Source organism: Xiphophorus maculatus, chromosome 18, assembly GCF_002775205.1.
Source record: "Xiphophorus maculatus strain JP 163 A chromosome 18, X_maculatus-5.0-male, whole genome shotgun sequence".
In the NCBI taxonomy this organism is placed as follows: Eukaryota; Metazoa; Chordata; class Actinopteri; order Cyprinodontiformes; family Poeciliidae; genus Xiphophorus; species Xiphophorus maculatus.
Window position 1 is genome coordinate 21,838,868 of NC_036460.1, and position 15,486 is coordinate 21,854,353.

The following is a 15,486-nucleotide window of genomic DNA, read 5'->3' on the forward strand; positions in this document are numbered from 1 at the left end:
TTGTTTTGAGACCATTTTCAAGTAATGTAATGGTAATGGCATAATAATGAGAGAACACATTCTCTCAAAAAGAGAGAATGTGTTCTCTCTTTTTGAAATCAAAAAACTTTAAATTCTATGAACACTTAACACTGGAACTGAAAGACATTTAAATACCCAAGTAAATAAACAAAACAACCAAAATAACAAACAAATTTAATTATGATGTCTCTGTAAACAAAATTGTCCTTCAGAAAAGGGGTTATTTGAGAAAAGAGAAAAACGCAAAATAATGCAAGTGGAAATTATTGAACTCATTTTAATCTATCATGTGATTAATTAATTTATATATATAACATAGTCAGATCAATAATATAATATTATAAACAGCATTTATAACATTTATATTGACAGATTTTTTTTTCTGTCACTGCAGCCGCTTTATACAATTAAGGTCTCTTTAGAGACCGTGTCAGTTGCATACTTTTACCAAAAGATGTCGCTGTGCTGTAGGTGAACAAAGTGTCTTCTTCGATCAAATAACTTCCTTTCATAAATGCTATAAATGCTTTTATAAAAGCATTGTTTAAAATAAAGCATGCATACTATATGATGCGTCCGTATAACCAAATATGCTGCTTTGCACAAATGTGCTTGTTCATTTATTTCCCATTTAGTTTTGCTGAGTAATTTCTCTGACCAAGTAAAAGGAAGTGATGTAGAATCTTCACTTAATGCATTTTAGCCGCAGTGCCAGCAAAGCACCTGCAGGGCCGAACTTCAAAGTTACCTATGCGTGCAATCAAGAAGGGCAGGCGAGCAAACAGATTTCAGAATAGCAATTTTACCGGCTGACGTAAGAGGTGGGTCTGGTTGTCCTGACAACCAATTGGCACTGAAGTGTGGAGCCGCTCTGAGGCCCCGCCCCCTGTACAAATACCCCCATGGCTTTGACGTCAATGTACGTCAACTCGAGAATATGATGCCTCTTAGCGAGTCAACTCGTGTGCTCTGTAGCTGATAGAGGCACCTCAACCTGAAATATTATCGCTCTATTGTACCCGGGGAACGTGGCGTGAAAGCCCTGTGGTTTAGCGAGTGGCTCGCCGCGTATGAAGGAGAGTCAGCGCCACAGTGGCGTTTTTTTTAAGCCGGTAGGGGCGACACAGAAATCAACTTTGTCTATTTTTAATGGACACGCTCGGGGCGGCGATAGAAGCGGCGGCGGCGGCGGGCGGTTTGTTTTCCTTTCGTCTTTATCTCTAGCTGCTCAAGCAAGCCTGCCTGAATCCCCCCCCCCTACCTCTTTCACAAGCAGTCCCATTTAGAACAGCATGGTCATGGCCGACAGTGTCCAAAAACCGCTGCTCCGGGGTCCGGTCCGAGTGGGTTTCTACGACATCGAGCGCACTTTAGGAAAAGGCAATTTCGCTGTCGTGAAGCTGGCCAGACACCGCATAACCAAGACCGAGGTGAGTTCACGGGTGAACTTGTTAGCCTGGAAAGCTAACTTGGGCTGCTGTTCTGCTGAGTTATATAACTTTTATGCACTAGTTGACACCCCAGCAACCATTGAAGCGCTGATCCAGACCCGGGTCATGCAGCTGCCCGTGGACACATGACTTGCAGTGCTGGTGCATTTGAACTATGCAGGTAGAGGAGCTGAGCCTGTCTGCACGTTCTTGCCCCTCTCAGGAGTATCAGTGCCAGGAAGAGGTCTGACCACCACTGCTACTGGGAAATACAAACTGTAAACATGCACACACTACTCTCTTTTTTTTCTTCTTCTTCTTTGCATCATACACCTGCTCTCATTTTGGTATCATGACCCCACTCAAAGCCACAGTGGGGCAACATAAAAGAGTCTAGCCCGTGTAAACTTACAATTTGCTCTGTATCAAGGGGGATGCAGCGTAGGTTGGTGGTCCCATTATGTAATCTAACTAATGATGTGATTTAGCTATTTCTTGTCCCAGCAGTGCAGTGAGCTTTGTGTGGATCCTCTGCTTATGTCTTTCTAATGGGAAAGTATAGAGTTTTGCAGACTTGCTTGCAGACAGCAACTCTGTGACACTAGCTCCGGGGTCTTCATAGTTTGGAAAGGGTTTGGCTCTGCAAACACTCCAATCTCCAGAGCGGTGCAGCATACAGTGCCCCTCAGAAATATTCGTAACATTTAAACCTTCTACACGTTTTTTTTTTTTTGCTACAAGCACAACAATTTTCTGTGCTCAACAAAGAAGATGCATGATTGCAAACTTCTTTTACAATTAAAAAAAAAAATTGCTTTACAATTTTACTCTGCTGTCCCTCAGTTTTGACTTTGTGGAACCACTTTTTGCTGCAAACAGTTTGGGGTGTGTCTCTACCAGCTTTGCACATCTAAGCTGAAATTATTACTCCATTTGCTTTGCAAAATAAATCCAGCTCATTCAAATTTTATGAAGAGCATCTTTGAACATCACTTATTGCTGCAGATGCTCAATTTGATTTAGATCTAAACTTTGACTGGGCCATTCTAACACATGCATATGCTTTAATCTAAAGCACTCCACTATTCCACTATGTTTAGGGTATCATCCTGCTGGAAGGTGAACGTCTGTCCTGTCTTGGCTGTGTTCAAAAACTGAAACTGTTATTGAAATTTTTGTTTTTACTATTTTCTCCATATTAGCATAAATAAAGTTGCAATTATAATTAAATGCATTTGTTGTGATACATTCCCCATTTATGTGACTGGTGTCTTGAAGAAGCCTATTTCAGACAGGTATGTTTTTTTATGATTAGTATTTGTGTTTATGGGACTATTTCAGTACTGCAGTCACACTCACACAGTTACCTAAAAAGTAGTTGTAAATAGTTTTTTACAGTCACCTTTATCAATATTACAACAGTACGTTAACATATGGTGCTAAAATTTTAAGTCCATATTACCCACCCCTTTCAATGTCTACTTAATGTTGCTGTTCCAAATAAAATGCATTAACGTTTGTAGTTGTAATGTGATAAAATGCATATCAATTTGGGTTCCTTTGCAACAGACTGAATGCACATCAGAAACCTTTGAGATTAGTCGGAGCTAATTTGCAACTTTCTGCCTGCTCATTCCCTGTATGCAGAAAAATCCTTACTCAAGCAGTACCATGGAGTGCCATGACTCTCTGTTGTAATGATAGAGACAGGGACTTTACTGTAAACAGTGCCCAGAGTGCATAGAGAGTCTCTGCTGTGAGACGAGTGGGCGTGATTAGACCATATTCCAGGAGATTTGTAAAAACATTTATCTTTGATCTGCGCAGCTTGTTTGTTGGTGAACGTGAGCGATTAAAGTGTAAAAGAAAATAAAAGATTTGCGTCACCCAGTTTAGATCCTTCAAAGGTTTAATGGATAACAGGGCAAGGATATGTCCTGTGTGATGCTCTTTTTATGGTAATCTGGTTATTTAGGCCTGTGAAGTGGCTGAGCGTTAATCTAGCCAGGTAGGCTACATCATTATAATACGGAGAGTGGTTGTTTACAGGCCATCCATTTGGTAGAGGAGATCACTTAAACAAAGTTAGCCAGAAAGGCAGGCAATAAACTTTTATGCATCATCATCTGACGTGAGATGATACCAGGAGACATTGGTCTGCCTGGTTCTTGTTTGTACAGTAAACCACAGTTTAACAGTACATGAAACAGCAGATCTGGCATGTTTGTGCACACATGTTTACACGTCCCTAGGTAGGTGCAACTCCTGTGTGTGTAACCTACTTTTTTCATTTGACCTATTTGTCTCATTTTGGTGTATATGTTTCTGCTTGTGGGTGTCTTGCCCACTCCCACGTGGCCCTGTCTATCAACTCAGCCGACCCTACATTCATTCGAAAGAAAGCTTTGGCACATCCGACACTTTCTCTGCCATCTCACTGAAAACAATTTACCCCAAAAATAATTTGCTCATACATATCTTTGTTTTTATTTTAGGTTTACCTTGAACTTGTAATTGGCTTATTCCTGTCTTGGCTGAAATAAGCCAAGACAGGCTTTTTACTTGAATGATTAATATTAATTGTTGAACAATTTATTATAATACACTGCTGTGAAGTAGTTAAACATGTAGCTGTAGCACTCCACCTGCTTAACTCGGAGCATTAACTCGGAGCACTTCCCACACGTAGACAGGAGTCCATATGCATGACAAGCTGGACCTGGAAACTTCAGGCTCTGTAGACGAATCTGGCTGAGGTCTTTTTGCAGAGTGAGATGAGTTGCTGCACATATTTTACCTCCGTATAGGATCTGGTGTCCTCTTTTATGCTGCCGTGTGTTAGGGGCTGCAGCCACACGGATAAAAAGCTGGTGCTTGGCAGGTATTCAGACTCATTAAAATCTGTGATGGAGTGAACTAGGTGCTATCATGGACCACAGTGGACAAGTGGCAGAAGGCTCATTTTGTGACTGTCGTTTAGCAGGTCTTCTTCCCCTATAAATCATGGTATCTAGCTTTTGAAAATGTATAGATTCAATTAAGCTTTCTGACATTTTGCTCCTATGGTTTGAAGTTCATTCAAAGAGTTTTCATCAGCTTTAAGGAGTGTAGAGTAATGGATCGCTGCTCTTTTCCCACTGGTTGATGCCTCCTACCTGTCAGTGGGTTGAAAGAAGACTTTTGCTCTCTATTTTTTTCCCCTTATGAGAAAAATTATTTCAGCTGTTCAACTTGAACTCTTTCGTTTGCTGTATTCTCTACCTTTTTGCTTAAACCTACTATATACTTCAAGTGAAGATTCTTGTGCAATGTTACTTTAACACCAAATATATTGGACAAATGTCTGGACAGAAATATGTGGAATATAGGAGGTTGTTGTGGAATGACAAACATAATTAGAACTTGGTTCTTCAGTGTTGCCGTCTGCGCTCTTGGTATTTTTCCTGAACAGTTTTTCTTGCGTCTTTTCATCAGTTTTGGGGAAATATCCAATTTTAATGTGCAACTGTTCCCTGTTTTTCTCCAATTATTGGTGGCTACCTTTACTTCTCACTGGTCTGTGTGAGGATATAACCTTGTTGGGAATTTGTTTACCCTTTTCCTGTCCTCCTTATACAGTGAGATTATGTTGATCCTTCCTAGCCTGGCAGCAAATTTTGGCTTTATTTCAAGGAAGAAAATTAGCAAAGTTAGTCGGATTCACTATCATTTTAATTTTTACCAAAGACTGGAACTGAAAAAAATTGAACAAATCAGAACTTTAGAGGTCTGCATATTTAAGCTATGGGGATATTGTAACTTTCCCTCCTTTCCTTAAAAATAATTTGGTTTTCAATTAAAGTGTCTAATTGTTTTACCACACAAACCTGGTGTTTTACTTGGGTATGTAGGCCTTGTGATAAAATAACAAATAATCAATAAATAAATGTCACTTAGGAAACAGTAAGAATAATTGTTGCTTTTCCTTTCTAAGTAAAAGTAAGAACATCATGATAAACCTATAGCTCAGAAGTTCTTGGATACCACAAACTGTTATCTTTTTTCCTTTAACACTTTCTACCATCTACCACAATCATCTTTTTATCCATGTTTACACTTCTACATTTAACTGTCATTTATTAACTCTCTTTTATTCAATTTTGTAATTATATCTTATGTAGAATCCATGCTCTTTAATTTAATGAGCCACTTTATATTTAAATCTCCCCCTGGAGCAAAATAAAGTATTTATCCCATCTATCTCTCTGTTTTAGAGGTCTCAGTTTGAAGCTGGAGTGCTGTTACAAGATTTAGATTTCTTTATGGGATTTAATCCCACGATGCATGTCTGCTTGTGTTGTGGCAAGGGACTCGATAATGGAGTGTTAAACCTATTAAACACTCCCTTGACTCCTCCTAGTTGGCTACAAACTTGCCAAAAGAAGTTTAAAACTGCTGCCAAAACTACAAAAACAGGCTAAAATTAAACAGAAGACCATGTTTGTGCTTCCATGACCACTATGTAAAAAAGAAATTTTAAAAAATGGAGTCCTACTATTTTCTGTTGTGGTTCAAGGTAAAGACATAAATGCATCTCAGCTGATCTGTTGCTTGCTTCATCTATAGACAGTGTACTGCAGTTATCCTGCACATTCCTTTGTAATGAGACGAGAGAGTGAAGCTGCTGGTAATCTTTGCATGAAGATGGAGGATAAAATGAGTGCCTCGCTGATAAGCAGGCAGGAGACAATCTTCTGGCAGTTTTTCAAATTGCTGCACAGTATTGTACAATTTGATACACCTTCTAAACACTGGACTTTGTTGCTGACCAAAAATACAGAATTTTCTGCTTTTAATTTTTTTCCCCATTTTATTCAAACGTTCAACTCCTGCCTTTCTTTTTTGTTTTTATTTTAAAAGGTAAAAGACTTTAACTGCTCATTAAAACTTCCCAACTGACTTTGATCTCAGTTGTTTAGCTTCACCTAACAGTTGTGTGATGGCAGAGACCCAGAGTTTCCTGTTGTTTACCTCACCTCACTGGCTCACAGATGCTTGGAGCACTTCAGGTCACTCTGATGAATTTGTGTTTATGAGAGAGTTCGGAGGAAAGATGTTATTATTGCCTCGTTACCTACCCTCGCTCTGTTATTGAAAGCTTGGGATGTTTACATTTGGAGCATGCACTTTGCGCGCATGTGTGTAAGATGTAAGACTGAATTGTATTCTCATATTTGATTATATCTTAAAAGTTAAAGGATGATTTTAAATGCTTTTCTTTAAAAAAAAAAAGCAAATTGCCATATGAGGAAAAATAGCTAAGTTTGAGCACTTTGCTAGTTTTTTTCTACTTGTTAGATATCAGATTGCTGGCTGCAGTAGAGCTTGTGGGGTGGTGTTTGTTTTACAGTCCATCAAATCTGATGGGGGTCTAAATGAGATCCTTTCAATTGTTTATCTGAAATCTGACTTCTTAGTTCCACTTTTGATGCTCATGTTTGATTTCTCTGCAGGTGGCCATTAAAATCATTGACAAGACCCAACTGGATGATGTCAACCTGGAGAAGATCTACAGGGAAGTTCAGATCATGAAAATGCTGGACCACCCCCACATCATCAAGCTATACCAGGTTAGTGTCTGCACCAAGACCTGAAGTCTACAAATGGATAATTTTCTTGAATTTATCATCTTTATTAGGTGTTATCGTCTCACACCGTAATGTATGCATCATGCATTTTTTAAAATGTTACTTTTAGGATATTTGTTTAAGAGTTTTTTGTTTTCCGTATTTCTACTCCTGCTCATATTAATTTCTGTAAAGCTTTGGAGAAGTTCAGAAAATAGTTCGTTATAGGTGGTTGATGCATTTACAGAAAAAAAAGGTGAGAGGTTTTGGTTGTGTTGCATTTGATAAATAGGCATATTTGACCTGCAGACGAGCTGTCCTGAAAAAGTTGGTTGGATCTGATCACAGACTGACACCTTCAAAATTGTGGACTTCAATGCCTTTTGATGCAATAAAGATAAATGCAATATAAACTATATATATGTACTGTCAATCTGTGGTGGCAACAAGTCTCTTCTGGTGTTATTTTAGCCATCTGAAGTAGAATTGTTTGGCCATCACTGATCTGTATAAGTCTTTAAGGCTGTTATCATTGCTTTATGTCTAATCCTGGTTTTACAAGAATATTTTAGAACAGCCTAAATTGCCTCTAAATTACTTGTATTTTTTATGGATGGTATGTAAGTCAATTGAACACAAATAGCCAGATATTGTTTGAATTATTTTTAGCCTGAGCATGTAGCCACCCTCCCCTCAGGTAAGGACTATTGTTCTGTCCTATCTTTTGTAATTACGCTCGTATTTTGCCATGTGTTATCTCCAAGGGAGTGGCATGATTATCTCAAATTAAGAAGATGAAAAGCAGGACTTTGCTCCACAAGATATCTAGATGAAATGACCTGCACTGGCTCATTAGCAAATACCTAACACCCCCTGAGAGGAGATAAATGCTCTTCTTTGTCTCTGGATATCACAAGGTCTCTACTGAAGTCCTCCTTTGAATAGACTGTGAAGTTTTATATTTGAAAGCCTGTTTAGAAGATGGGGAGTGATCTCAGTTGTGACCAAATAAAGTTTTTATTGTTCTATAAAGCAACATCTCCAGGTCAGTAGCAAAAGAAAGCAATAAATCCAAACTTAGGCCGAACATGTTATGATGTGGAAGAATTATTGTGGAAAAAGACATACTGTAGAAGGAAAAGTATATGGATGTCATAAGCTAACACTCCTACTTTTAAGACAAGTTTTTCCAAATCAGGCTTTTAATGAGAGAGATTAGACATTTTTGATATTTCTGTATTTGAAAATCAAATCAAATTTTATTTGTATAGCACATTTCAGCAGCAAGGCATTTCAAAGTGCTTTACATCATATCAAACACAGAAACACAATGCAACATAGAATCAACAATCAAAACATGACATTAAGTCAAGTTCCATCATTAAATTTGTAATTGATTACGTTTCAAATACAATCCTAAACAGGTGGGTTTTTAGTCGAGATTTAAAAGAAGTCAGTGTTTCAGCTGTTTTACAGTTTTCTTGAAGTTTGTTCCAAATTTGTGGTGCATAGATGCTGAAAGCTGCTTCTCCTCGTTTGGTTCTGGTTCTGGGGATGCAGAGCAGATCACTGCTGAAGTGTATTTAATTAAGAACATCTTATTTGGACAAGACACAAGTTGACTTTTAAAAAAGACTTTACATGTTCTGTAAACATGAACTCTATCAGATCAGAACCTAATGGCAGAAAGTCTGAAGATCTCTAATGTTTCCATGGATGAATGTCCACAAATGTCTCAAGTCTGATTGTTCGTGTGATCTAAGCAAAGTCAAAGTCTGTCTCTGTGCAGCCCGCTTGTGTCTGCCCGTCAGAGCTCAGGGGTCACAGAGTAATATGTAACGCTTGTTACAGACTCAATATAACACGTGTTTTAGTAGACGTGGGCGGGTGGGGGGATACAGAGTGAAAAAGTCAGCTTTGAGAAGTAGAATCTACCGCTGCTTCTTGTTGATCTTCTTTTTTTGGGTAAGCAGCCCGGGGTGTTGAAGCGCATGACCAATCCGGGTCATGTTCTAATACGTAAGCAAACAGATGCTGCCGAGCAGAACCTGCCTCTGCTGGATAGTTACAGAATATAGTTAATGACTGACTCTCAGGGCTGTTTGCGTCTTGCTGGGGAGTGAGCGAAGGCAAAACACTCATATCATTAGTTGGTCGAGATAATATGAATTAAATCTTCTAAAATGTCACATTTCGGCTTTATTTATTCCATCAGGGATCCACCCTTTGATTTACTGGGACTTCTGAAATGAGTATCATTTGGAAGGACGATGTAAACTATGAAGTTAAACATGGGAGCAGTGTAATTTTTGGCTGGAAGTTGTCACTAGATGTAGGCTGGAAGGAATTTCTCACATTAGGTTTAATAAGAATACTTATTGCTTTCCCAGTATTTTTGGATACAGCTTGGAACCTGAAAACAAATGGCCTAGTAAGTTATTTATATTTATTTATTTTATTATTTTTTTAATATTATTTTTATTCATTTTAGATTCGTTACAATATAAAGAACAAAGAAACATGTGCCGTTATTTTATTTTTTAAGAAAAACAAAAAAAACATTTTGAATTGTGGAGTTTAGTGAATTTGTCTTTTTTATGACTGAAGTCCAATATTTTGAGTTTTCTTCCACAAGATTCTTGCAATACTCTGGTAGAATTGTGGCCCGTTCCTCCTGACAGAGTGGATATAATGGAGTAAGGTTTGTAAGCAGCCTTGCTTGCACATGTTTTTTCAGCTCTACCCACTAATTTTCATTGAGATTCAGATCAGGGCTTTGTGATAATCACCCCAAATAATTGACTTTGTTGTCCTTAAGCCACATCAACTATAGTTTTAGCAGACCATAGGACAGGCCTCCAAAATGTCTTTTAACCTGTATTTCTTCTGAAGCTGTGGTCTCTTCTTGTTCGTGGGTTTACAGGCAATGTCGGTACTGAACGTTTCACTGTGGATTGTGAAAGCATTTTCACAATACCTTTTTCTTTTTGTGTGGGGATGATGTAGACATTTTGTGCCAGACACATTTAACCCCTGAGACCCGGTACTCCAAATAGTATCATGGCCTGGACATTCCTCGGGCATCTGAAAATTGTGAACGACCCTGACCAGTGGAGGTCCACAAAGTGGGCTAGAATGGGTTTAAGGTGTTGCATTAAAATGCACAGAAATCATTTTTTGCTATTGAAACTGACCTAAAGCTGGAAAAGTTTACTCTGATTTTTATGACGGACAGAGGACAAAATAAGGTACATCTCTATTTATTTTGTTTCAATCTTAAAACCTTTTGAGGTTCTTTTTTTGTTTTTTTTTAGATGTAAACTGTAGTGGGTAAACATGTTAATGTTGTGACAATTTAAAGGTGGAAAATAATTAATTTAAAAGCCATTAGGTAATTAGCAGTGTAGTTTTTATTTTTGCATCTTTTCATAAAAATTGAGAGAAGAGATTTTTCATAAATTAACAGTTTCAAAAGTTGCCAAGTTTCCATTACAGACCAATTGTTCTTGATTGTACACTTTTCTTGTATGTTCTGTGAAGAAGACTTATTTACTCACCATTGTCACTCCAGTGTCTGGTGTTTGTCACAAAATAGTTCCCTGCAATAACCCCCCCACATTCCCCAAAACATGTTACATAAATGGCCGGGTCTTGCTCTTTTCTTTTAGAGAATGTAAATAAAAGTTCATTATCATCTCACAACCGTGTGACAATGCTCTAGCTTTGTATTGTGTTATTTTAATGTGTATCATTATTCCATTTTTTTTTGTGTACCAGGCCCCATCCGTCCAATCAGCTCAGCTCAATTAGTTTGTCCCCTTCCCGTCTCAAAAACCCGGGCTGACCCCAGTGCCCCGAGGAAAGCCTATCTAATGAAGACTCACAAAGGACACAAATAAACTGGGGACCCCTCTCTTTTTTTTCATGTGTTAATGGCCTCTTCTTTGACCCCGTTCGGCCATTATTTTCTGTCTTTCATTCTCTTCTCACTTGTCCTCAGACTCTCCTGGGTGTTCCACGTTGCGCTTTCTGGGTCCTTGGGTTTGGCGACTAACTATGACTATAATAGATCCGGGAGTCTACATACTTTTCCCCAAAATCAAACCCAGTGTTAAACCCATTACATGGACTGCTTTAATTAAAAGTACATTTGTGTGTAAACAGATAAAGAGTACAGGCTTATAAAGCACTCGATTAACCACAGGATGTACTGCTGCTCTCGCTTGTGACAGCATAATTAGGGGAAGTCAAAAATTAATGTTAATGTGGTCCAAAAATAGTTTAACTCCCAAGTTTCCCTTTTCACATTACAGTTATTTCCTTTGCTACAGACCAAAATATTTCTAACACACAAAGCTTATTAAATGTCCTGTTTTTGTTGCTTCTCGTCTTATTGGAGGTTTTCATGGAGAATATTTTTTTTGTGGTTTTGTTTTTTTGTTTAAAATACATAAACTTATCAAATGTTTGTATCAAACATGTTTGGACTTCTGCTTTTGTTATCTGCTTTCACCGTCAGAAACAGCTGTTATGTGTCAATGTGTCTTCACGTTGAGGCAAACAAATGGGTGTTGTCTTTGACAAATAATAAACCACAAGGAACTAGTTAACTGACATTTGACCTAAACATGCATTTAAATGAATTAAGAAACATAACTTTTAGTAATTTTAAAATGTTTAAATAATTTAATAATTTTAGAAATGAAATGGGTAACACAACACAAGCAAAATTATTTATGGTAAATGATGAGAGAAATCTGAAATCAAATGAAAACGACGGGACTTGCATTTGGTTTGGGATTTGAAGTCATATTCAGGTTAGAAAAATGAGAGAATGAAAAAATATATATCCATCCATTTTTTTCACCATTCATCAATTCTATCTTTACATTCATTCTATCATCCGTTCATTAATCTATTCCTCTATCCATTATTAATATGTCCCTACATTTACCCATCTTCCAACCATTTTTCTCTTACCATCTGTCTGTTGTCTTCCTATTAGTATATTTTGTCCGTAGTTTAAATATAAACAGTCTGACATCTTTATCTTCCACTCAGAATAAAGTTCTGTCTTTTACAGTTTAGTTTTAGTAACAATCCTGGAGCTTTGACACGATTCCACCCTGGCAGTGAAAACTGTACAGTATGTTCCAGTTCAGTCGCTGTGCTGGCTCTCGCTTTGTATGACCAGTGAAGCTTAAATAACCAATCAGTTGTTTGTTACAGGGGGGGTAAATAGGTTTACTGAACAACCCACCATTTTTTTAATTTCCCAAATCTGTGAATTGGTCAGCGCAACAGATGGAAAAATGATCTCAAACAAAGCGCGTGGGATTTCTAGTGTGAATGTCTGGCTCGCAGTGTCTGATTCATCCCACCATCTCCATCTGATTCTCCACTCGCCGGTTTAATTCTATTCATCTCCTGAGTGTTTCTGCTTCTAAATCGGTCCTCCTCCTACACAACCCAGCACCATGTCAGGACTGAAAGGTTTTAAGTACCATTCAGATACACTCAGCAACACCAACCGTCCACCTCCGTTCTCTTACATGATTGCCATATTTAGAGCCTGTTGCCATTCATGTATTTTGTTTGTTTGGGATTTTATTTTGTGAATGCCACTGGAGTTTAGCTACACAGTGAGCCCTTGGGTTTATTTTGCATCACTTTTGGCTCTCTTGACTCTCAAGTGTTTATTCTTGTAGGTTTTCAGATAAAATTGCTCATGAAACTGTTTTTATGTATGTTCACTCACTTTTTTTCCTTCTCTTTTTTGCTCCCCATTCCTTCATCATCTCCTTCCCTCAGGTGATGGAGACGAAGAACATGCTGTACTTAGTCACAGAGTATGCCAAGAATGGCGAAATCTTCGGTGAGTCTTTGTTTTTGTGTTTTATTTTGTTTTGTTTCTTTTTAATCTAACACTCATAAAACTGTCAATATTCTCTTTTCCGTTCACATTCTTCCGCTAAGTTTAATAGAAAACTGCTTTCCTGCGTCAGCGAGACTTCTGACAAACATGGAAGTGTCAAAGTCTCATTGAACTTACGTTGGTTTCGCAGTTTTCGAAATCCCAAAGGTCATGTGGTTGAGATGGAAATCAGAGAACAATGCCCTCATGCAACTGTCCTCTTTACCTGCTTGTAACTCTTCCAATGGTGCTGAAGTTGTACTTCTATAAATGACATCACCAAATGCCTATTAAGGCCTCAGAAGGGCAATCTCAAAGAAATAAAGGTTAATTAATTACTATAAGTGCTGCACCTTCACTGTCACCTGACAAGTTTATTGTTGGGTGTCAAGATATTACTTTCTACTATCTGCCTTGCAATTCCTCCTCCAGAGTAAAATTTCACTTAACTCACATTTGAATAATGTCAAGTCTTTGTCGGGACTGAATTCACAGGACTATTTGTTTTGCGTTTGAACAGACAAGGCTGTTGGTTTTAGCTTATCTCTGTTTGCACTATTCAAGCAATTTTGTATCAAGTAACAGGAAATAAACATGTGACAGGAGAGGCAAAGAAACTCTAAGCTTTCTGAATATACCTTCCATTAAACTTTAAATTTATAAAAAGGGAGAAAATCTGCTTATGCTGTTAAACCTTAAGGTAAGGTGTCAGTCTTTTTCATTTAGGGCCACGTTAAGATCACAAATCTCCTGACAGGACCGGTTGTGGCAGAATGTACTAATGAAACCCCTTAACTAATTGTTTAAAATATTACAGCTTTCTCTGCATTCAGTGAGGACTGCTTAAAATTAAATTATATTTAACATCTTTTCACATTGATGTAATTTGGACCTATACAAATTACTGATTTGATTTTACTACTGTATTAATATTTAAGCACACAACTGCCATCTTAAAGTTCAATATATGGGACTCTAAATAAAACATTGTCCATTGATCCAATTTGAAGTATTAGTTTGACCAACTTACTTTTTTCTAATGCATGACAAGTAATATATTTTCTTTATCTTGATTAGATCAATGATGTTTCTGTAATTCAATGTATTTTAATCAGTTGGATAATTAATTTACCTTGTGCAATTCACTTATTTATAATACTGTTTTGAGCACCGTGACTCGGAATGACAACGCACTTTGATGCGATGACCTTCTCAATTATTCTAGGTCATTTTGCATCATACATAAAATGTTTAGACATTTTGTGGTGAATTTTTAGTTACATATTCTTAAATATATATATATTTTAGCTGATTTAATTTAGGTACATTAAATGGTACTAAAATATGTTATCTTTTAGAAGAGCTGTCGCCTTTTATTCCTTTTTCTTTTTGAGTGTAATGTCCAGAGGCAGTACAAGTGGTTGTGGCGGGTTGGATTTGGCCCACAGGCCTTGAGTTTGACGTATGTACTTTAAGGCCGTAAGGGTAATAACAGGATAAACCAGATCTTGTTTTTACTTCAATAGCTTGAATGACTAAAATTTAAATATTTATGTGAATGTGTGATTGGTTTAAAAAAAAAAACTCTCACTGCAATGCAAATAAATTTAGAAATTTTGTCTTTAAGAAGCTTTTTTTTAAAAATAAAATAAAACATCAGTGCAGTAAAATTTGTTTACTGTCTATAAACAAATTTATACTGTTAAGTGTCTCAAATACCTGCAGCAGTCCTCAACAAAGCCAACTGAATAAAATGTATATCATAAATACATGTCATATAATTCAAGCATATACTGTACATGTAATTAGTTCCTATTTTTTAAAAAATACTTATTACAGCCAAATTGACAATTTTTGTCTTGGTTGATATCCTGAGCATCTTTTCCAACTAGCATATTACCTACTAATTTTTGGTAAAAAAAAAAAAAAAAAAAGTGTATGAGCTGTAAGTTTTTTTTTAATTTTGAATTAACAAAGACTACCTGCTGTAACAATATTACAGACAAATCAAAGTGTTTAAAATATTTAGAGTTTTAATGAACCTAGTCCGTAGTCAATGGTAGAACTTTGGTCTGACAAGTCTGAACATAGCAAAAATAGTAAGCTAAGATAGCAACTTATCTTGTTCTCCCATAACTCTCTTGTGCACCCTATCGCTGTGACACATGCACAGCACATGCACAGTTTGTATAATATGCAATCTTCAATCCAGTCTGTTGGACGTGAGCCCATAGAAATTGCTGGAGAAATCCAAATGTTTGCTCTTACTAAATGCTAGTTTTAGTTTTACATTTAAATTTGTTCAATGTAGGTTATGCATCTTCAGAGAATAAATGTAGGAGGAAGCAAAATAAAGTTTGCTTTACAAATGAGTTTGCATATTAATTTGATAGAAATAATAAATCCTAATCAGCTTTTAATCAATGGATTTTTTTAATTTATTTTTTTACATTTTCAAAAAGTAAAACTTGTGCATTCTCTTAAAGTATCTCTTATAACATCCAGTGTAAGTAAA

At 37.0% G+C, this 15,486-nt stretch overlaps 1 protein-coding gene across 3 annotated transcripts in view; it reads left to right on the plus strand.

Annotated features, from left to right (window-relative positions):
- Nucleotides 1-941: 941 nt before the first annotated feature.
- Nucleotides 942-15,486, plus strand: part of sik2 (salt inducible kinase 2) — a 51,199-nt gene continuing 36,654 nt past the window's right edge. For 2 of the 3 annotated variants that reach the window (XM_014470657.2, XM_023351413.1), the window contains exons 1-3: nt 942-1,451; nt 6,944-7,060; nt 12,869-12,932. In XM_014470657.2, the coding sequence (XP_014326143.1) occupies nt 1,314-1,451; nt 6,944-7,060; nt 12,869-12,932 (319 nt within the window). In that variant the 5' untranslated portion in view covers nt 942-1,313. Of the gene's footprint in view, nt 1,452-1,533; nt 1,730-6,943; nt 7,061-12,868; nt 12,933-15,486 lie in introns of all 3 variants that reach the window. The other variant, XM_023351414.1, reaches the window with a different exon arrangement.